The 24,266-nt window shown below is 39.4% G+C and overlaps 1 protein-coding gene across 1 annotated transcript; it reads right to left on the bottom strand.

Annotated features, from left to right (window-relative positions):
* Window positions 1-15,889: 15,889 nt before the first annotated feature.
* Window positions 15,890-21,085, bottom strand: LOC145418745 (glycosyltransferase 25 family member). The gene is made up of 4 exons (XM_080287081.1): window positions 19,832-21,085; window positions 18,822-18,965; window positions 17,737-17,898; window positions 15,890-16,219 (listed from the first exon to the last, which is right to left on the bottom strand). Exons 1-4 carry the CDS (start codon window positions 21,083-21,085, stop codon window positions 15,983-15,985), a joined length of 1,797 nt encoding a protein of 598 aa, XP_080143207.1. The 3' UTR covers window positions 15,890-15,982.
* Window positions 21,086-24,266: the final 3,181 nt, after the last annotated feature.

The following is a 24,266-nucleotide window of genomic DNA, read 5'->3' as shown; positions in this document are numbered from 1 at the left end:
TAAAGTGTACAGGGACTAAAATAGACTAAACTGAAAGAAAATGTCGAAAAAGAAAAATTCTCCCGGCGAAAGCAGTACTGTGAGGATAGTAACGTAAGCATTCTAGGGTTAAGATCATTAGATGGTTAAAGCATGATTAGCTGATTAGGAACATTAGATGGTTAGAAGCATGATATGATGGTTAGGAACATTAGATGGTTAGAAGCATATGATGGTTAGGAACACCAGATGGTTGGATGCAAGATATGATGGTTAGGAGTAGTTAGATGACTGGAAGCAAGGTTAGATGGTCAAACGAATGGTTAGATGATTGGAAACATGATTAGATGGCTAGAGGCATGGTGTGATGGTTACATGCATAGATGGTTAGAAGCGTGGTTTGATGGTTAGAAGCATGGTTTGACGGTTAGAAGAAAGTTCTAATGGTTAGAAGCATGGTTTGATGGTTAGAAGAATGGTTTGATGATTAGAAGCATAGTTGGATGGTTAGAAGCATGGTTTGATGGTTAGAAGAAAGGTTTGATGATTAGAAGCATAGTTGGATGGTTAGAAGCATGGTTTGATGGTTAGAAGAAAGGTCTGATGGTTAGAAGAATGGTTTGATGGTCAGAAGCATGGTTGGATGGTTAGAAAAAAGGTCTGATGGTTTAAAGCGGGGTTTGATGGTTAGAAGCATGGTTTGATGATTAGAAGCAAGGTCTGATGGTTAGAAGCATGATTTGATGGTTAGAAGAAGGGTTTGATGGCTAGAAGCAAGGTTTGATGGCTAGAAGCAAGGTTTGATGATTAGAAGCAAGGTTCGATGGTTAGAAACATGGTCTGACGGTTATGAGTTCATATCGTGGTGCAAGGTTCACTCGACTCGGATTCAAACGCCCGCCCAACTGTCGGGTTCAAACGCTCGTCCAACTGTCTGAGGTTCAACGCCCGAGTTACTCCCCATAGCATCCGCGCGGCCTTCATACTTACCTAATGACGATTTAATACAGCTATGGAATAATATTTGATACTGAGGGGGCTAATTGAGGCTGCAAAACCTCCAACGTAGCAAGTATCAGGTAAGCTCGGCAAGTCTCGGGTCAGCTCGGCAAGTCTCGGGTCAGCTCGGCAAGTCTTGGGTACGCTCGGCAAGTCTCGGGAAATTCAAATGAACGCGACGGCAAAGATCATCGTTTCATTAACAAAAATAACAAAAACCTCAATAATACATACATATACTCGAGAATACATTAACATATGCTAATTCAGTAAACAAATATATCACATAGACATACAAGAGGCATGCATCGACGACTGGCGCCACTCCGTCCGGCAAACATCACCCGAAGCCGCCAAGCATCCTCTATAAAGATCCTCAAAATCCTTAGTAATGCACACTTAAACTCAAGAATACGTTAAAATATGCTAACTCAATCTAAAAATATATAAAAACATAGCATATTAACATCCAGAAGGCATCGAAAAAAGTTGGCGTCACTCCGTCCAGGCGGCGTCACTAGAAACCTGCAGGCATCTTCTCCATACAAAACACAAAAATCCTTCACAAAATCTATCCTTATATAACTACAATTACTTGGTAATACAAAAAAGTACAAAAAATATAACACAAGCCACCAAATATAGCCAGAAAGGGCAATACCTACGAGAATTGTCACGCGAAGGTCCTTCCCCTGCGGCGGTTGTCTCCGAAGTGAGGCGATGTCGCCCGAGCGACAGGTAACCAATCAGCGATCACCTGCCCTTCGGCTTGGGATACGTTTCCCTTTTCGCCAGGTAACTAAGACAACCTCATTTCACTGATTTACACGACTACTGCCTTCCGTAGCTACCAAACTCAATACATACAAAAAACCTAAGCTAATTATGTACGAGAATTCTGAGCTCTGTATCGCAATATAATACCTTACGACACACAGGACACCGTAATAGGTGAATGGTGGCAATGATTCCCAGTTGGGTATCGAAATGAAAAACTCAGGTATCCATAATAGTCTCCTGCAAAGTTAAAGCCCTTCGTTTTTTTTTGTTATACTTAATGGTTTGTTTACTGATGGATTGGCGCTGATCAATTCCTTTACGTGAAGAGTTACTTAGGGCAGTTAATGAACTGGCAGGAAATTTGAGACGGGATAAGCTGCATAGAGATCACTTCATATATCCCCCCCCCCTTCCCTCCTACCCCTACCTCTCCACCTTCCACATCCCCGCTCCCTTTTTGTTTCTGATGTAATATACAATAACTGATTCAGATTTTTAAAGAGCTGACTTAATTTGGAGTTACTGAGGCTATAGGAGCAATGGCGGGAAGTTGGATACGGGGTGGGGATCTATGAAAAATGTGAAAAACCCATTTATGTCTCCTATGACTCTCCCTCAATCATCACCCCCCACTCCTCCTCTCCCCATTCCTCCCCCCTCCCCCTCTTCCTTTGTTTAGTGTTCCTCCTTTCCTCCGATACCAAATATGGAAATATCTACACAAAGAACGAATCTCCTAACGTAGGCTTGATTTTAGGCACGAATAAGACATAGGAAGCTCTTGCCCTGACAGGCTTCTTCATACATAGCAAAAATACTAGTGCCCTTGCAGGCTTATTTTTACAGAGGGAATAATTAAAGACACTGACGACCTTGCGATTACATGCTTTTGGAGGGGGGAGGAGAATAAGAGATTTTGGCTCTTGTCCTTGAAGGCTATTGTTTTATAGGAAAAATAGGAGGAGGAGGAGGATGGCCTCGTAGGTTTGCCTTTACAGGATGAATGAGAAACACGAAGATACTGGCACTTTCCATGTCTTCAAATATCAAACAGCTCGATCCTGATCCTCTCGTAAACATGATTTGTTTTTGCAGAAGATATTAGGAAGCTTTTACACTCCTTAGTTTCGTACATTTATCCATGCATAAAATACCGCAGAGAAACTGATGGGATATTGGTGGTAATTATCATTTTCAATATGAAGGCTTTCTCTTTAAACTGAATGATGGCGTTTAGCGACAATCATAATGTATCGTCCTGATGGAGTCACCAGAAGCTACTTAGTCTATAATGGACGCTTTCAAATGAAGTCTTTGTAATGGAGGTTGTTTGTTTCTTACCCCTTCATTACCAGCTCCCCCCTAAGCCGAATGTCATTACTTGCTGGAAGGAAAAATTGAATAATAATGATCTAAAATGAATGGTTGGACCTGAAGCGATTTGACTGGACCTGAATGAACCTAAAGTGATCTGAGTGGACCTGAATGAACCTCAAGTGATTTGACTGGACCTGAATGAACCTCAAGTGATTTGAGTGGACCTGAATGAACCTCAAGTGATTTGACGACCTGAAGTGGTTTGACTGGACCTGAATGGACCTGAAGTGATTTGACTGGACCTGAATGGACCTGACGTGATTTGACGATCTGTGGACCTGAAGTGATTTGGCGAGATTTTAAGTGATTTAACTGAACCTGAACTGACCTGAAGTGATTTGACTGGACCTGACTGGATCTGAATGGACCTGACGGGATCTGATTGGACCTGAAGTGATTTGACTGGACCTAGAGTGATTTGACTGCACCTGACTGGACATGAATGGACCTGAAGTGATTCTACTGGGCTTGAATGGACCTGAAGTGATTCTACTGGACCTGAATGGGCCTGAAGTGATTCTACTGGACCTGAATGGGCCTGAAGTGATTTGACGGGACATGAAGTGATTTGACTGGACCTGAAGTGATATGACTGGACCTGAAGTGATTCGACTGGACCTGACTGGACCTGAAGTGATTCGACTGGACCTGACTGGACCTGAAGTGATTTGGCTGGACCTGAAGTGAGTTGACTGGACCTGAATGGACCTGAAGTGATTTGGCTGGACCTGACGTGATTTAGCTGGACCTAAACTGAATTTAATGGGCCAAAAGTGACCTTAATGGACCTGTAGTAACTTTAAGCGACCTAAAGTGACGTTAATGGACCTAAAGTGAATAATGAACCTGAATGGCCCATTAAACAAAACGGTGCTGAATATACGAGTGTTTTACTGATTATTGATTATTAAAAGCAGTATTGGCAGAGAGAGAGAGAGAGAGAGAGAGACCCATCAGTCTGATGATTACTTTAGATAGTTTTCTTTCAGCCATCAAACGATTTTATTCATCTTCAGAGGCTTGTTGGAGTTAGGGGTTAGATTAAATGAAAGTGACTAGAAGAGTAAATACGTGAAGTGGAAGAGGGAGAGGAAGGGGGAGGCCAAGGATGAGATGGAGGGATGGAGTGGAGATATATGAGATATGGGTGGTGAGAGTTGGAGGTGGATGGAGAAGTTAAGGAATAAGTAAAGTAGGCCCCAACTTGCCTCCGTGCCTCCTACAGAAATTATGCTTCCCTAGGGCATAGATATATCAGATGGCAACATTAAAGAGGTTTAAAGGAAGAAAAAAATAATAATAATTGGCAAATGGTTTCAGACATCAGGGCAGTGTATGAATGGCATGCCAAGCCGTCAGCATGCTTTTCCCACGCATAAGATATTCCTAGTACTGCTTTATTTACCCATGCACTGCGAATCCAAGCATACAGAGGTTGCAAATATGGAGTTACTGTACTGCAACTTTTTCTAGCCAGGTGATACCCTAACTGGGAAAACTGGCAAATCAGCTTTCTGGGTAGTAGGCCAACTTATCCTCTCTTCCAAAGCTGCGTAATGGCATATAGTCCCAAGTGGAACTCTTCACTCCCCTTTCTAAATGCCTATCCATCCTCCTCTTCAGTTAAACACATACCTGTTTCTCTGTTTGAACTAAGAACTGTTCTTCCATTCTTTGTCCCGCTCTTCCCTACACAGAAGTAAACATATCGATATCATATGTCAATAATATAAAAAAAAAAACAAAGCTCTAGCAATACGGTAACCAATAAGGCGTAAAGCAGTGCCATCACATAAGGTACAGTAAGAGTTTGTGTGAGAAAGGTCTCTAAGCATTTCTGCTATACTGCATTTACACTAACCCCAAAAAGATCCCTGAATCCTTTCAGCTCAGTTAATAAGTGTAATTAGACTCCAGGGTTCATCTGATTCCTACCTCATAACTAGAACGGAATTTTATGTATAACCAGAACTTTATATCTGAGTTATGGGAATGGCCCTTCGTTTGGCCCATACTATACGAGGTGCTTCATCCTGGAGCTTTGGGCAGTCAAGAGAGTTTAGAAGGAAAGCTATCTTGGGAGCTTTTCCATGATAATTATTCAGTTTTGATTATTGAAAATATGCAGAAGACCAGAAGTCTGCAATATGGAGGCATGAGATGGAAGACAGGGACAGAGTCAACAGTGGTAAATCAATGCTAATGGTCAGTAGACATAAGGGGAAAAAAATGTTGTGGAAAAAGGTGAGGCACCTTTTGCTGTCTGTAAAACAAAGAACGGGTGAATCTTTTTCTGGATACAACTTGCAATAAATAGATCAAGATAGGTAGACTACGGGATGAGAAATTCCCAGTTTGTGTTAAGAAGGGCTGTTGATTCCAGGGAAATTGTTATTTAATTTATCAGGTGCTTGAAATGTGTGGAGGAGCTCTGTTACCTGGGGAACATGCTGACTGTAAAAAGTTTCAGGGTCTAGTTCCACAGATAGAATGCAATGTGGAAGGAAGAAATTTAGAGAAAAGTTGCCTTTCCTGATTACGAGGCTCTCCTCTCATACTAAGAGTATTCAGTACAAAACGTGTGAGAAGTGTCATGGTGTATGACAGTGAGATTTGGCCAGTAGAGAAGATACAAGCTGAATGAAAGGCACAGAAATCAAAATGTTGAGAATCATGACTAAGAAGCGGGACAGTGTATTGCAAGAGAGATGCCAAGAGGTATCGGAAATCATGCAAACCTGCAGGTTAAGATGATTTGGACATGTACAGAGGAATGTCGAAAAAGACAGGTTGAGGAGTCACAGGTATGAATTTGGAGAATGAATACCTAGAGACAGGCCATGTAATGAAGTCCTGACCATGGAAATATTGAGATAAAGTCCTGTAGGGTGACTTATAGGAAGCCCTCTAGGGTGACTTATACCATAAAGGGGGATTAATCCCCGAGCTAGACCTCATCAGATCATATAGCCCTGCTAGGATTACAGGAGAGCCCTACCCTTCCCAGCACAGCAGCCACCGGGCGGGGCGCGAACTCACAACCTCACGATTACGAGCCCGACACCCTACCACCGAGCTACCGCGCTCCCCACTTATATGATAAGGGACTCAGGAGGTCTGGTGTGGATATCTGACTGAGCGGGGTCATGGTTTAAGATCGTGACACATGGAGAGATGCTACCGTGCAAAAAGACTTAGACATGCTGGCATGGTTAATGGTATATCTACTGTTACATATGGCCCTGCTTCAGTTTTCTTCATGAATGTTTTGGTCCAATACCCACCGACATAAATATCCATTGTTTCATTGAACCACATCGTTTGGACTCTATGCCAACTGTTTGCCTTTTCTCGAGTGTTTGGAGCTTCATGAGCTAGTCTACGACCTTGCCTACCAAGAGAGGGGTTTGCACAGTTCGGCACCTATTTTGGTACACTCCCGGGTATTTGAGTCTTCAGCCAAGTCAAAAAGCTGTCATGTCTACTCACTTTCGTCTGTAGCTTATCGAGATTGTCTGTAAAGGATTACTACTCTCCGGACCTTCCTCTTCCATGCTCATGGCTGGGTTGGGGATGCTTAAGGGTACACTAGTCTGAATAAACTTGGCCATTTTTTTTTTTTTTAATCCCTTCGACTTATTATTTACTTCAGAATTGACTGGTTAATTGTATGGGGAGTTGAGTATGTTTAATAAGTTTATTTTACGGGTTTAGGTTTATTTTAAGGTTTACCGATTTTCATGGAAAATGGAGTATATAAAAAAGGTTAATCAAAGTTCTTATAGTGTGCAGCAATTTTCCTTTATCCTGACAAATAATTTTGTTGCGATACACAAACCAATCCAAAGGGTAAATGCAACACAAATTTTTAAAGGTGAAACTAAATTAATCATACTGTCGGTCGTATTACTACAGTAACATCAATGTCACTGCACTCAAACCACTAATCATATAACCTCAGTTTCCACATGGTACACTTCCTTGCCCCAGCCCCATTGCTCGGCAGATTTTCCTCCCATCCCACACACTTTTCTCTTTTACTCACTGCTTTCATTCTTAACCTCCCATCTGATATTTCAAGGTATGACAAACAAGCAGTAGGCAAACTGACTTATGTCAACGTGAAGTCCTTGGTAAACTACAGATAAATAACATCAAAATGCAACTGCAGGAGGCAACAGCTGTCTCCCTCTGTCTGTACTTCCTACTGCCTATGACCTACAGCCTTTAAACACAGGGTGTCCAGGCATCTTGTAATGAACAATCTTGAACTTTTTTTTTTGTTTTTTTTGGGGGGGGACAATATTGCAGGCTTCTGGCCTTTTGTTCCTTCTTCCTTGCATTTAAAAAAAAAGGAAAAATTGTAGGATTGGCTGTTCTAACAGATGAACACAAACCCATTACAGCACTAAACCCCATCAGTCCAGTGAGATAGAGCACTGTGTTTTTATTCTTGCTACCATTCATGCTTTTATTGATCTTAAGGAGAGAAGCCTGGTTGTGAAGGGGTTCATGGAGACAATTTCTATCCTATCACTATGAAAGGTTTCTCAAAGGTTAATAAAAACAGTAGGAATGAGCTAAATGTCATTGGACTCAAAGATTTTAATGATGTACAGCTGCCTGCAAAAGTTCCATTAATCCTCCTGACCTGTAGTAACCCTTAACACATTATTAATTTGGGTTAAGTTGCAAGTAACTACCGTATTATAATATGGCAGGTTAATTCAGCAGTCACTCTTAACTATTACTCTTAATTTCCAAAACTAAATATGTTATGAGCTACTGAAAAGGAATGGAATTTTTGCAGGGGGGGGGGGGCAAATTTTGGAACAAAAGTTTACTTACTACCGTACTTCAGCTTGTTCTCTTCACATTCAGGGCATCTCCAGCACTCCAATCTGACGTATCATATAAAAACGAATCATCTATGGGTAAAGAACTATACAAATCCTCTTATGGCTTAGACAACTAACCAGCAGGGTAAAGTAAAGAGTAAGAGGTGAAATATTAGGGAATCTTTTGTCTCTGAAAATACCTGTCTTCTCAATGAAGGATAAGGAGGTACGATGAAAATGCAGAGATTTATTACCATTATTACAACAGGATGATGGCAACAGTTACATTAGATAGCACCTGATAAGCAATATTACACTGTGATGGAGTAACATAAACAGTAATGTTATGCAACAATAAAAAAGTATATAACACACATTTCTCATTACAACTGCTAAAAAAATAAATGGCAGCAGTATATATATCCCATACTACCCCCTTCAAGGTGTAGGGTCCGAAGGTTAGTGCAGTACACTTAAGGGTAAATGACCAGCCCACTTCCCTTGACAACATTACATGATCAAAAAAACTCCAGTCACTTCTTGGGAATCAAACTTACGCAGGGCCATCACCAACTCAGGCATTCTAACCACTAGACCATCAAACACCTATATTTCTAATTGTAGAACAGTTGCTAGTAAAAATAGTATTCAAGTAATGGCACATACATACATATGGATAAATGGCCATATTATTATTAACCCTCTGATTGTGGCATTCCCCTTCAGTTAAATTACAATGTTTATTATGTGTTAAGTAAACACATATGTGGTGCTGGAGAGAATTGCCTTTATGTGGTGGCAGTGTTATTATCAGGCAGCTCCTCTCATTGGTTTTGCAAATGTCCCTCAACTTCCACCCGATTCCAGAAATGAGGATGGTGGACTGAAGGAGAGGCACAGCTTCAGCCTGCAGTCCACTGGGTTCACATCAGATGGTCCTCGGGCTACAACAACTACAACTACATACAGTACCTGAATTCATGCATGTGAATGGTTAATCAAGTTGTTAATCTAACAGCCAAAATATCTCCAAACTAAACAGAAATAGGCCGTAGTGTGAATAAAAACCCAAAGTTTGGCCACCAGAGTCAGAGGGTTAAAACTGAGAGTGTGCAGGGGTAGCCAAGGCAAACCCTCAATTTATGAGAGCAATTTTTAACATTCATGATAAGTGTAGTACATTCCTCAGCTGATTGTGCCTTGTAATGTGGCATGCAGGCTAATAACATCTACCATAATAGCCAATCCCATTTTACCCCCTTTGAGGTGCTGGAGTCCATGGCTAGATTACTTTGGTCCAGTATACTACAGTTAACCTCTTAAGTCTGATGAGTTTTATTTAGTTATTTATTTTCTATCCAGACATTCCTATTGAGCTCAAGGGAGACTTCCTGATCTGGAGGGAAGAGATATGATTTTAAGATACCCTTTCACTGCCTCAAAAGGAGGGTGGACTGCAGGAGGCCAGCTTCAGCCTGCAGTCCACTGGGTTCACATTTCAGATGAACCTGGGGCTGCAACTACTACTATTAATACTACTACTACTACTGTACTATATATCCTTCTAGAGCTGAATAAAATCATCTGGTAGCAGCATTAGTGAAGTGAATGGGATATAAGCAAATTCAACAGGATTGGGGCAGATGACAGCCAACCGCCCTTGGTAGCAATACATGATTTAAAAACCTACTGTCATATCTTGGGGACTAAACCATGGAGGACCATCGCTCAAAATGGGATGCAATAACCACCACACTGTTAACTCTCAGAAATCACTGGTCTGCATACCCCTTTACCTTAACAGTTTTCATATATGGACACAAATCTTACTGCTATTGAACATATACATATAAAACTTAAGTCTAAAATTGAAAGCATTGAACTCTGTAAGGCTTAACCTATGAACACTAATTATAGCACCAAATATTATCACATGATCTAGATACACACATCTCTGTATTAATGTATGCTCTGACAAATGTATGTTTGGTAGTGTGAGAACTTTGTGAACCAGCACATGAGGGCAGTCACTTTGGTGGCACAGAAGGCTTCATAACATCTTCCTTAGTGATATAGTTTGCATATTAAACCTTAACATTCTCTTGTACACTGTCTACATCTTTTCAATATCAAACATCTCTTCCTTTAGGATTTTATTTGCATATTATACCTCAACATTCTCTGGTACTCTATCTACATTCTTCAAATATCAAACATCTCTTCCTTAGAGATTTAATTTGCCAATTACACCTTAACATTCTCTTGTACGTTGTCTATCTCCTTTCACTATCAACACATCCTGCATCAATAACAATAAAGAGGATGAGGTGCACGTAAACAAATTGCTAAGAAGGTGTTACAAAATCTCCAACTCTCCCTGATACACACATCTCCAGCTAAATGTATGCCCTGACACAAAAGTGTGCATTTGTGCCCTAACACAAGCATATGATGGGAATTGTGGGTGTTTTGTAAGCTAGAATACAAGTCACAGGCTGAATAGTGTATAGCCTATTTGTTCGAACCTGACAAACATTCCTAACCCCCTTTCAGCTCAGTTAATGGACAAAAGTAGTTAGACTGGAGGGTGAATCTGACTAGTAACTGAGACTCATTCCTACTTCATAACTGTGGCTCACTGAATTTCACACAACCAAGACTTAGTATTCAAGTTGTGAGAGTGGCACAATTCCATCAAATGAAAACCAACCAACCTCGTTTTTGTCTGTGCCAGCCTTCTTCAACTGATGGCAGCACCGTTAATATTTATGCTTGACTTACTAAATCTGGCCCATACATATACTGAAGTTCTATAATATAATACTGATCATTTTAATCAATGCCTTTATCTCTACAACATTATCTTAAATATATACATAACAAAAGAGTAAATAAAGATTAACAAATTACTTAGATCTTGCATACTTTTTCTCACTCTGTTGCTGGTATGACAAAAATATGTATCAATCTAACACCTAATGTTTATTTCCACATCAGCAAAACAGAGGCCCAACACAAGGCTACTTGGTCCTGACATCAAGGTGAAAAGTAGCTTTGCATTCATGTGTAATGGGCTCTGGAATCTCATAATGAAAAGGTCTGAAATTTCATCACAACACACTAATCATTTCCAAAAATTTGCTCACTCTTGGCATTCTCTAACATGGAAATCTTAGGCAGAAGTTACTCCAAGCTGTTTTGCTCTTACGCTTTCGATAATTTCTCTTTCAGTTATGTACTTTTTCACTTTTCTACACTACACATGTTCTTTCACTTTCTAAATTATCCTTAAATTCACTCTGAAGGATCTTCTTTGGCATCTATATTATAAGATCCAGAAACAAAAAATTGGTAACAAGAAGGTAATAGTCGTAAACAGAATGACAAGTGAAATGGACCATGCATTCAGCCATTCATCATTCAATATTCCTAATTCAGTCTCACATATTAGTTTCATTATTCAAACAAACTACAAACAACTTAAATTAACAAGATACAACAAACTTATATTAACAAAACAGCACGTGCTACAATACACCAATATTTCAGAAGTATTTTACTGGCATATATTCCTGGTAAAGTATCTTAAAAACTTAATGATCAGAGAGTGATACTAGCACAGTAGGTCCCTATGAGGCTGAATTATGCTTTACAAACTCCACATCTGAAAAACTCAAGATCAGGGAGTGATACCAGCACAGTTCACCCCTATGAGGCTAAATTATGTTTTAAAACCCTTCATCTGCAAAGGGACCATAAAATCTTAATATAAATGTATGTCATTAGTATGAATAATATCCTTAAGCTTAGACTATTTCAGTGAATGAAATAGACAGTTTTAAACCTATTAACTGCACAGAGATTAGGCTGACTAAAATTGTCTTCAGGTAACTAAAATAAAAAAACACGTTGAACAGTTCATTACCATGAAAAGTCTGAAAATATCTTCCTACTAAGCAACATCACTCTGGCCTGCCAATACATTAATTCCATGAATCAGTCTTTAGAAGTGTTCATCCCTTCAGTCCAGCTGACTGATTTCCATTTTGTACACCATTTTTACACTACATACTTACTTGTTTTGTGGCCACCCCAAACGGGATTGAGGCGTCTGGCAATAGATAGATAGATAGATACTTAGTCTGATTTTTCCAGGATGATAATTTTTCAAAGTTATTCTTTTTTTTTTTTAACTCTAACCTAATTTAACTTATCCTAATCAAACTTAACCCAACACATTAACCTACAGGAATGACCATCTACCTAATCTAACCTGATACTACGAGAAGAAACCTGACCTAACCTTGATCTTTCCAGATAAAGAAAATGCAAAAACGGTACACAGAATGGAAATCAGCATCCAGGTGATATCCACTTCAGCTTACTCTACCTGCCACCAGATGATTAAAATCTGCTTAGGAGAGCTCTCTCTTGTTGGAGGGTGTTATAAAAGCTATATCTAACCCCTGCAGCTCAAGAAGTCCATCCTAAACTGAATAAAGCCATCAGGAAACAGTAAGAATAGAAAACATAAAGGGCATCCCAAGGTGAACGACTAAATGTGTCCTGCCACCAAAATAAAAGTCTTTGTTTGCAAGGACTGTGTATGGCCATGTAGGGCTCATCAGCACTTTCAAATAAACACACACAGATCTTTGCAATATTGTACTCTATTTATAAAAGAGATGAGAGGGTCAGCATAAAGGAGAATTTTTGTACATATATTCATGGCTTCTACTGACAGAGACACAAGGAGTTTTCCCAAAGTCTGACAAATACGTAGGAATCAAACCATCTGAAACATGTACCGGTAAAGATAGGGTTTTTACTGTATTCCACCAGTTGTAACTGTTCTTCAGACAAAGCTGGGAAAATGGCTGTGTCCCTGTTCATAAATAAGTGCAATCAATCACCACCACTGCTCAAGAATATTAAACAATGTCATTACAAAACATAACAATATTATTAAGTAAAATAATTATGCACATTGTAAAAGATATTAACGCATATAGCATATGCTGTAAACTGCAGCTATGTGGAACAGAATAAAAGCAAAATTAAATAAGTATAATTATAAGTATCATTATAAAAAGTTTACCTAACTTTTTCAAGAGTAAATGAGAATTTAACGCCATCAACCTAGTAATGCCTTTAATTCACTTATTTTGCTTCCTCCAGATGATATTATTCAACTTAGGAAGGATCTGTTATAGCAGAGAGAAATGATGAAGGTAATATCTATCCTCCCCAGTTCAGAAAGTTTCCCACACGCTGAATAAAATCATCAGGAGATGGTAAGAGTCCGGCAGAGAAAGCATCACCGAATTCCAGGGATTAACTTGTAAAATGATGTGCTGTACAGGACACATTAATAAGCCTGTGTGAAAATCTGAAAACATAATACAGTAAAACCTATGGTGAAAATAAGGTGAACACTTACAACAATGGCACTGCTGATTAAATATGTAAATTTGCTCTAAAAAATGAAGGCTTGTTATACAATCGTTTTAACTCTTTGAATTCAAAGATGTATTTTATGTTTTATACTTGCTACCACCAGATCATGTAAAAGAGCTTAGAAAAGACTTACCAGGATGGGGGCTGAGTCATTATTATGTATTTCAGCAAAACATATCTTTCCAAAGTTTGCCGAAGATTGTCTGGATGCACTGAGAACAGATGGATTCAAAGGGGTTAAGAATGTTATATGGCACTCTTCTACACAACAACAACATTATGCTACAAGCCATATCTATATAAACTTTATGACAGCAGCAATGAGTAACGTCCAAATATTGTGTTATTTAGAAATTCATAAAATACACTAAGCATTACTGGTAATTCAAAAATCTGTACCTTTTGTACAAGATCACTCTTCCATCTGCACTATGATAGAATTACAGCACTAAATCACCAGTATATATAAAGCACCATCACACCAATTACAAAAATTAAGATATCGTATATTTCTATAAATCTAATATCACGCAATACTACTCAGGGATGAGAAAGGTTGATCACTCTCATCTTAAATGTCAGGACCAACTTGCCTAGCCGTGGGTTCCTATGCTCCTCACTGGGCAACACAGGGTTAGATGATGAATGAATGAATGAATGTTATTATTCTATCTTTAAGCCCAGAAGTGTTGAAAATTCAAATCATCCTTAACTCCTTGCATCCAGGTGACATAATTTATAACTCACTTGATGCTAACAGACGATTTTATTCAATTCTGGAAGGTCCTCTTTTACTAGATGAGTTTATTAATACTACAAATAACCCCTTCAGTTATAAAAGTCTATCCTAAACTGAGTAAAACTGTCAGGAGATGACAAGAGTGAAGCAAAAGTATCATCCCTAGACTCATTAGGATAAAGGACGACACTAAAAACGGGTACGATAGCCCCTATTTTATGGAACTATTTTAATTGCTAGATGTGATCAGCCTGCATCCCACATTACAAAGTGTAGTATATTCTATAATGATCACATGCTTCAGAGAGTAATGTAGAAATAATGGGGGCTTGCCTATACCTTCGAGTTTTCGGCGTTAATAATGCAGGACAGTTTTTGATAGCTAAACAAGACACTACTGCTTGAGATTTCTGATATTCACACTTTATTCAGATTTCCATGTGTACCGGTATTAGTTTGTATGCTGTCCAATGCAAGAGTGGGGCTTTTCCAATGACAGAGTATAAATGCTAAAAATAACTCTTCCTCATACTGGTCAAGTACAGGAAGTGTCTGTACTGCAATGTACAATATATAACAAATTCAGGGTCATACTCCATGTGGAACAAACCTTCCTTAGCAATTCTGACTGTATACTCCATCATAACGTTCTCTTCTATATGGCTCCCACTGTTCTAATACTGGCATACAAGTAACTGGCATCAACAACAAATAAGAGGAATACTGAGGTCTACTGTGCACAAAGAATCACTAGGGAAGAAGTGTTTATATTGATTTCATAATGACACAATTTGCATCATTAACATAGAAGCAGAAGAGAAGAAATTGATATGCACTAAAGCAATAAGGAAATGTGCCATAAAATCTTCAATGCCACTTTGATTACAACCCTGTCTTTTGTTGCAAGTGACTGTGATGATGATATAGTGTATACTTCATGAAAAATGCAGCTTGTATTTATGACACATTACCAGACACACATTACTGGGTGTTCAAGTATGAAACTCATCTTCTTCACATTTGTACGAATTATTCCTCTAAAATCCTAGCCTTTTCTGATCTGAATTAGTCCAACCTTGTTCCCACCCACACCATACCCATCATCATTCATCCAAATTTAACCCCTTGAATCCAGGTCATGTCCATTTTAGTTTATTCTTGCTGCTGCCACATGATTTTATTCACCTTGGGCTTATGGAATCTTGTATTCCATAAGCCCAAGGTTCGTTAGGGATGTTATATTGCCTCCAGCCAGAAGAGTCTAACCAAAGGTGATGACGATTGTCAAGAGATGGAAAGAATGAAACGAAAAACACATTCCAGGACTCAATGGGTCAAGGAATTAATTTGTTCAGTCCAACGATTTATTCTTTGATTCACTCTTGCATCCTGCAGACAATATTAATCAGATTTGGAAGACTTCCAGACTAGCAAGGTCAGACATAGATAGCTATCAATGCTGGAGAGGGATACCTTCCTGTGGCAACACCAATATAACCTGACTGCTCACTGCCAGGTTATACAAACATCACTTCGCCCATTCATTATTTCTGAAAGGAGGATGGTGGATTACAAGCTGGCAAATTCGGTCAGCAGTCCACTGGGATAACATTCACGTAACCCTGGTGCCAAAACAACAATAACAGCTTCTTCCCTACAAAATGTCTCCTCAGCAATGAACAAAATTGTCTGGAAGTTGCAAGTATAAAGCATCAGCATAAGTCATGTGATGGAAGAGTTGAAACTGACTTTTAGTCTTTTACATTACCTGATGGAAGATGTTGAAACTGGCCTTAATCTTTTGCCGTGCCTATCACAGTTCATCCTTCACCATACCATTTAGCCCCACCTTGATTCCTAACCCCTTGGCATCCAGATCAGGCAGCGGGGTGGGGGCGGAGGGACTACTAAGCTCTTCCTCTACGATTGGAGATTCCTCAGTGTCACTTATATAGCCAACTTCACCAGTGTAGTGGGTTGGGAAGACGTAGAGTGGCGCCACAGAGTACGCATTCAGGTTTCGGACAGGGAACTTCTCCATCCATTCCTCCTGGAATTAAAATGGACTATAGTAGACATGGGACGTATGTAAAAGGATAACAGGAAATCAAAGCTTTCTCTTCTAATATATTACTACTTCTTCGATAGTGACACCGTAAACTGGGTGAAACTGGCAAATCAGCCTCATGGGTATACCCGTTTTTACTCTAACTTGGCCTAAAATTACCATCTCTTCATCCTGAGTACTGAATTGTAACAAGAGATTAACACTAGAAAACATAGCTAGTCACAAGTAAGTGCCAAGGAAAGGATGTAAAACCACAGTATTGTCTAATTCTGCCATTGAGCAACAAGAAATAATTTGCAAAATGACAAAAATCTTGGCCAAGTTAAGGTGAAAAGAGTATAGAAATCATCAATTTTCCTGGACGTACATACAGTACAGTAAATCCTAGTAATAATACATTTGTGATACACTTCATAATATTAAGACTCTTTTTCCATTCAAATGACATGGCAAACTAGGTTAAAGTGGCAAATCAGTGTTATTATAGACAGCAATTCTCTATTCTTTCTAGAGTTAAAAATAAATCTTTATTATATCTCGGTGCTGTGTTCCATAATTTTACAACTATTCTCCATTCATCTGACATGATACAATAGGTGAAATGCCAAATCAGCTTTACAGGCAGCAACCATTCATTCCTCCTGAAATTAAAATAAATCCTTGTTATGTAACAGTAGTTGCATCCCCAGGTTGTGTCAGTTCAATGCATCAAAGGTTTCCATCAATTTTCTTCAATATTACCTACTGATTATTTGGCTTTTCTCATCACATTAACTAATTTCATCCTCCACTATGTTCTCCGTCAACCCCTTCCTCTCAATCTATCTTTGGCTTGTCACTCTGTCGGTCTAGAGTTCCACATGATATCTGTTGGGAATATCCTCCAAGCTGTGCAGTATGCTCCCCTGGAATTAGGAAAGTGTATGGCACTCGAGATGGATGCCTTTACAAGGTGGCACTGATATAACTATAGTAGAGGGCTCCACTGCCTAGTTATTTGCAAATGAAGTTTAACGAGCAATTCTTCTGCAAATTACTGCTGACTTAACCGCAGAAAAGATGGCAACATATAACAAGGACTTCCTGCATTCTACTTCATAAGCAAAGATATGCTTGGTGATGTAAGTACACAGAAAGAGAGGTGTGAAGAGAGAAAGAGATAGAATGGAAGAGTAGGGCAGAGGAGGTGTGCAGGCAGACAGAGAAGCAGAGGGAGGAAGACAAAGACAGGCAGACAGAAAGAGTGGGAAGAAGGAGGTCATAACTGGAGGAATCATGAATAGAGGACAAGGCATTGAGAACAGGAGGCAGACAGGTATGCAAGGAGACAAAGGGAGGAAGGATGACAGAGCTGAGGTATACAGGCAGGCAGAGGGACAGAGAGGGAGGAAGGATGGGTAACAGGAGGCAGGTTGCAAAAGGACAAAAATCTGGGTCAAGCTAAGGTGAATGCACTACTGTATAGCAAAGATCGTGCAAAAGCTTTCCTCCACACTAACCTCTGGATGCTTGTTGAACATAATGGGGATGTACTCATCAACAGGCACCATCTGGTTCAGTGGCTGGGCAGCCAGGAGTTTCTTTGCCCCTGTCAGTGTTATGGCATAGCACAGTGTCCAGTATGAGTAGTCTGCATAAACCAGGGTCTCGGAATCCTCAACCTGATACACAGTAAGAGTTAAATTAGTTTTTTTTTTTTTTTTCCCCAGAGGAATGAAGACCACAATCACTGAAGTACCTGGTACTGTAATGTCACATATGAAGCTTTATATGAAGGATGACCTAATTTTAAGATATAGCAAAACCTTGCAGAGCATGTGGACATGATTTATTTTCATCCACCCTAACCTAATATTACCATATCATAAATGAACAAACTGGGAATAGTAAGCCTGTTCATAATCAATCAAAATTATCATCATTAACATCAGCATCATTCTTCAGACCTCTATTACCACCTATGGGTGAGGTAGTATCCACAGGGCAAGGGGGGAAGGAAAAAAATGACAGTAGGAAAGTAACCAGAAGTCTGACCAATTAAACGGGCTACACTCATTCACTCACCATTCAACCCCCCAGAACCCTGACTCCACCCATACACTTTATACCACCTATCAGCTAGGTCTGCCGGATTATACAGAAAATTCCATTACTACCACACCAGTATAATGTAGTACCCCTTCTTCTTCAGTACTGTGCATCAGAGAGCTTTTTAAATAATTCTACAGTACGGTATTTCAAACCAGTAGTCCAATGTTCTTAAAAGTGTGGGTAACTTTTTCTTTCTGTTCTGTTGTTTATTACTGACAAAATATATAATACTTATCTATACAGTATCCAGGAACACAGAATTAACCCACACAAAATTAATATAAAACTGAACATGTATAACTCCACTGGGTATCCAAAGAACAAGATTTAGTGTATGTTGAACTAGGGTTCTATACAGGCTACCGCACCCTACTGAACATGAGCTACCGTATATCAAAGCCATCAGACATATCATCTGCCTCTTCCTTCAACTGGTTCGATATAGCAACACTTACCAAAAGTTTACGATAATAGTAACTACATCCTGACTCACCCAAGGCTCATCAGAATTCTTCATCTTCTTTCGACCCAGATAAATAAGGTCCCAGTCAAGTAGTCTGTCTGCTTCATCTCGCATCAGCCTCACTTTTTCTCTGAAGTACGGCTCAAATCGAATATCATCTTCAAACAGCAAAACCTGAAAATATACTGGACTTCAGTGATCTGAAAAAAAGAAATATTTTCACTACTGAGATACTGGTTCCCTTACTCTCTCACCATGGCTGTTTTATCATCAAACATGGTGTAAATCATACAGTTTGATGAATAGATGTAGGGTCTTGCTGTAAGTAGCTTAGGAAATCTTGTAGCAGTCTTTCTTAGTGATTTATTCTGGTTGCTGTGCCTTAATACTGTATTCTATTGTACCGGTATGTCACTAGTGCACACTACGTTGATCACTTCTATAGCACTGCACAACTAGCATTATATTCTAGTATTTGAATACTATTGTCAACCCTGCATTTAAGATGGAAAGCTATTTTATCCTAATCTTTTACTGTTATTTATTTTAGCATTGATACCTGAAGTGTAAAGACTGAGTACCAATATTGCTATCTTATTCTGTTAAAAGATGTACGGTATACTTTTTTTATTATTCCTATCTTCTGATAATTCTGCTTGGCTTAGAGAAACTTTTCAAAATGGAAGGGTTAGGTATGGCCATTATTAACTTCTTTACTATTGTGGTGTTTTTTAATCTGAAAAAAATTATCAGGTGGCAGTGAGAATTAAAAAAAAAAAAAATCCTGGACATCAATAATAAATAATAATATGTGGAAGCAGTGTTGATCCAAATAATTACTTTTTTTTTTTTTAATGCCATGTTAAGTTATATTAAGTTGGGTCAGGTCAGGCTAGACTGGGTTGGGTTGGATTGGGTAGGGTTGGTTAGGTTATATTAGGTTGGGTTACAATGTCATGTTAGGTTACAGTATTAGAGTTTAGTTAATAATCCCATAGGCTATATCAAGTATGACTGCAACAGTTATCAACATGCTGTACCTTTTCATAACCATTGGCAACAATGTCTTCCCAAATGAAATAATGGCTAAGAAAACAGCCAATTTCCCCAAAGGTCATGTCTCTCTTTGACCATGGGTCCTTATAATCCGCCATCTGCTTCACGCCAAGTTCCATGAGGTAGCTGTCGTTGAGTTTCTTGCCATCTATTGCATCAAACAACTTGACCTGCAATCCCAGCTCTTTAAAGGATCGGAACATTCTCTCTCGCCTCTCAGGTCTCCTGGCTAAGCTGATGAGGTAAATCTGATCAAATCCAAGTTTATCTGGTTCCGAGGGAGGTGGGACGTACTTGGCAAGGAGGGATGACACTGGCAATGGTGGGTGTTCAACCAAGACCTCTAGCTTTATACTCAAGAGCTGTTTCAGATCTGTTTTCAAACTTTCCTCCTCATCAAGTGGAGACGGAATAAACCCATAGACCTCAAAGTTGCAAACATGCATTTCAACACCTGCAGTCTTGGCGGAAATTGCAAAAGCTATTATATCATCATGAGGTCCATCATACCCACTGATGTTTTGGGGGATAAAGGTGAGGTTATCCGACAACACCCTAGTCATGTCTACCAGGACGCAGGAATGGACCATAGGGACAGAAAAACACCCCTTCTGTTTACGGTCAAGTATTGGCAGGTAATCCTCAGACCTCAAATACCAGTAATCCTCTGTCATACCACCCCAGTAGTTGCTGTATGTGGCTAAGGAGTTTAACATGGGTGCTGTGATGGACTTTTCCTCATTCATCATCAACTGTAAAACATCAGCCTTTGTCAGGAATACATCCATGTCCAGAAACCATATATAATCCGCCCACATACGCCTGGCCAAATTCATAGCTTCTTCCTTGAACTTCATTACGTGGGTGAATCGTTCATCACCCCACTCCGTCCCTCTGATCTCCCCTGGGTAAAATTTTGCTGAGGTTTTATTCAATTTTACATCCACAGAATGATAGTGGTTCTTATTAGCCGCCAGCCATTCCTCCATTATCCTTATAGTTTTGTCAATATTGTGGTCTGAGCGGATATATAAAGACATTCTCTTTTTGGGGTAGTCAAGACGCTCAAAGAGGGTAAGGAAATAGGGTAGGGTGTGCTCCTTATTTCTTGCCAGTAACACTACTAGGATTGTTGGTTCTTTGTGATCATTTTGCCTTTCCGTTCCTTGGGCATCCAGGTTACTAATCAGAACAAGAACTATAAATATGGCACTTATTAGCGTTGAAAACTTGGCCATTTTCAACTCGATCCTTGGCCACCTCCCTCCTCACATTCTAATGTAAACAGTGCCAAGTTATATTCATAAATGATCTTAGCCATTTTACCCAAATACGTGTATCGTTAACAAGTCTTATTGTGTTATTAATCGTCTTATTTTCTAGGATATTCAATTGCTTGTTCACTCTAGTTTTATTAATGTGAAGTATTTTGTAGATTTCAAGTTTAGCTAGTTGCAAAAGCAAGCAATTTTACGTAAAATCACGTAAATGAAAGAAAGTTAGTGAATACCCAGCTCAGCTGTCAGGGTTAGTCATCAGTGTTACCAAAACCAAAATGTACTAAACTTGCTGTGAAAATATGTTAACTAAACCTAAAGTGTGCCGAAGGTAAAATTAAATTATGCTGACATTATGCCAACTTTTTATTTGCTAAACATATTACACTGCGTAATAGATCAAAGCAACAATGTATGTTACTGAACATGTTTTAATGGAAAATTAATATAATAACTCAGCTATTTATATTAATACAATATATGTAGGCAATTTTGCAAACTAGAGCCAGATAATTTCTCTTGCAAGAAACTTACAAAAAGTCATCTTCAATATAAAAGTTCAATCCATTATATTTGGCTTTCAGTAAACAGCTTTACACAGAATATTACTAAATGTCTCCAATTAGCCAGCTTCATCTATTCTGTTGATCATAACTGATGCCATTGAGGGTACATTTTCTGACCCACTGACTTTATCATGCCTTCCAATGGGCGATGACTCAGATTTTACACACCCCTCACTTTGTCTGATGTCCTCTCCATTTATTATTTCATTTGCCAGACTGCTGTTTTCGAGCCTCTTCCGTTTTCCTGTTTTCCTCAAGTTAACCGAAGAAAATATTCTATCACAATCTGCATTAGATACTGGGATGGTTCATAATGCTTTAGCAAGTTCGGAAATTAGTGAGTATTTCCCTGTGTGATATATTCTTGACCAGAAGAGTTCATACGTGTCAATGACAGCAGTTTGTGAATATTCTCTGCATCATCACTTAACATTAGTGACCTCCATTCGTTGTCCGAGTCTTGTTCATTTTCCTCTCTAACAATGCCAGGAATCTTGGCAGTGATATTTGCAACAAACATATTACTCCCACGTAAAACTTCATCAGGAGGTTTACTCTTGGCGGCAGCAGTCAAACAACAAAATCTACGGTTGCCGACTAATCCCCTGCAAAACAATATTGTATGGGCTACTTTTTGTTTCTGTTGTGGCCTACACTGCACAATAATCTATTTTGTTACTGTTATTGAGTAATTTTCTTTTTTGTTTTCATGTTAATTAAACCGGGAAATTTGAAATAATGAATACTGAGTTTGCAAGATATATGCTAAATTTACTCCAGACATAGTAGGATTATACCAGAATCATGCTAAAAGATCCATTATGCTAGAAATAATGTTAGACACTAAATTTGAGGTTAAATTATGCTAAAAGCATAAAATTATGCTAAACTTGGTAACACTGTTAATCATAGGGATGCTGGCAAAATGGGGTCATTGTTGCCGGGTTTTGCTCCAATCACGGGTTGATGTGAGGGACATTTGCATGTTATGCATTAAAACTAAAGTATGAAAAGCTATCAGACTTAATCACGTTGTTTTCCAATAAACAATAAACGAATACAATGACCATTAACGTTTCAGAAAAGCGCGCTGGTCCTACTTCCCTTTCACTTCTATGTATGGGCAATGAACGTAACAGCCTTACAAAACATGTTTATATTTTCCATTTATAATGTATCTCCAGAGACGAAACACATTTTAAACCTAGTGTTAGATATTTTGTACGCATTATCAGTGTAGTATGAGAAGGGGAAAATTACACACGAATATTTAACACCATGTTATTTGACAATTTGTTTACGATATTGTATCTTACCTAAAAACCATTTCATCTTTCGCCTGGTGGTCTTGTGGGATAGGGCGCTCCAACTGGATGGGACCCTTGAAGGTTTACATCCAAGGAGTTATGGTTTATTGCTCACATAGCCTACTACCAGAAGTGTTGGAAATGAGCAGCCTCTCCCAGGGCCTCTGTGCTCTTGATGGGTCGAAAAGGGTTGGATGACAGACAGACAGGTAGATGGACAGACTGACAGACAGTTATCGATAGATTGATAGATAGTTAGACAGACAGACAGATAGATAGATGGATGGATGGATAAACAAAGACTGATTTTATAGCCATGAACAAGTGGTAAGGTATTTTGGACTGGAGGTTCTGTACCCATCCGTGTCTGTCCGTCTGTGTCTGTATAGAAGATATCTCAGAAAACTGTCATCGGACCAGGGAAATGTGATGTGCACTGGATCAAGGAAGAGCTTATATTTTGTTAACACGTATTTATGCACACACACACACACACACACACACACACACACACACACACACACACACACACACACACAAAAGGGAGTCGAGCTTGCTGATAAACTAAAAATATAAATCATCGAATTGAAGAGACTGAAATACAGAAAGCAAGTGACAAAGGATGAGATGGAAGGATGGAATTTGGAAAGCTAGAGAATGAGAGACTGACTAGAAGAGTCTGTCTGAGTAAGGTGGAGGGGGAGAGGAGGAGGGGGCGCCTAGGATGAGATGTAAGGATGGCGTGAAAAGGATGAGAGAATGGCTTAGAGAGTGTATGTGAGTTAAGTGGAGGGAGAGAGGAGGAGATAGAGACCAGGAATGAGATGAGCGGGCTGGAGTGGAGAGATGAAGAATGAGAGACTGACTAGAAGAGTGTATGTGAATGAGGTGGAGAGGGAGAGGAGGAGGGGGAGACCAAGGATGAGATGGAAGAATGGAATAGAGAAACTGAGAGAAGAATGTATGCGAGTGAGATGGGGAGGAAGAGGAGGAGGCGACACCAAAGATGAGATGGAGAGATGAAGTGGAGAGATGGAGAATGAGTGAAGCGGAGATGAAGAGGAAGAGGGGGAGACCAAGGATGAGATGGAGGGATAAAATGAAGAGATATATGAGAGAGGTGGGTGTGAGTTGGAGGGAGGGCAGGCAAATGGCAGAGGACATGGCAATGCGGAAGCAATTTGTTTGTGACCACGCCATACGGGATTAAGGCATCTGGCAAAAGATATGTAAACAGACAGACAGACTCATAGATAGATAGATAGATAG

Source organism: Coenobita brevimanus, chromosome 116, assembly GCF_032717465.1.
Source record: "Coenobita brevimanus isolate Jiangsu-jjx chromosome 116, ASM3271746v2, whole genome shotgun sequence".
In the NCBI taxonomy this organism is placed as follows: domain Eukaryota; kingdom Metazoa; phylum Arthropoda; class Malacostraca; order Decapoda; family Coenobitidae; genus Coenobita; species Coenobita brevimanus.
This window is presented reverse-complemented; position numbering and strand designations above follow the sequence as displayed.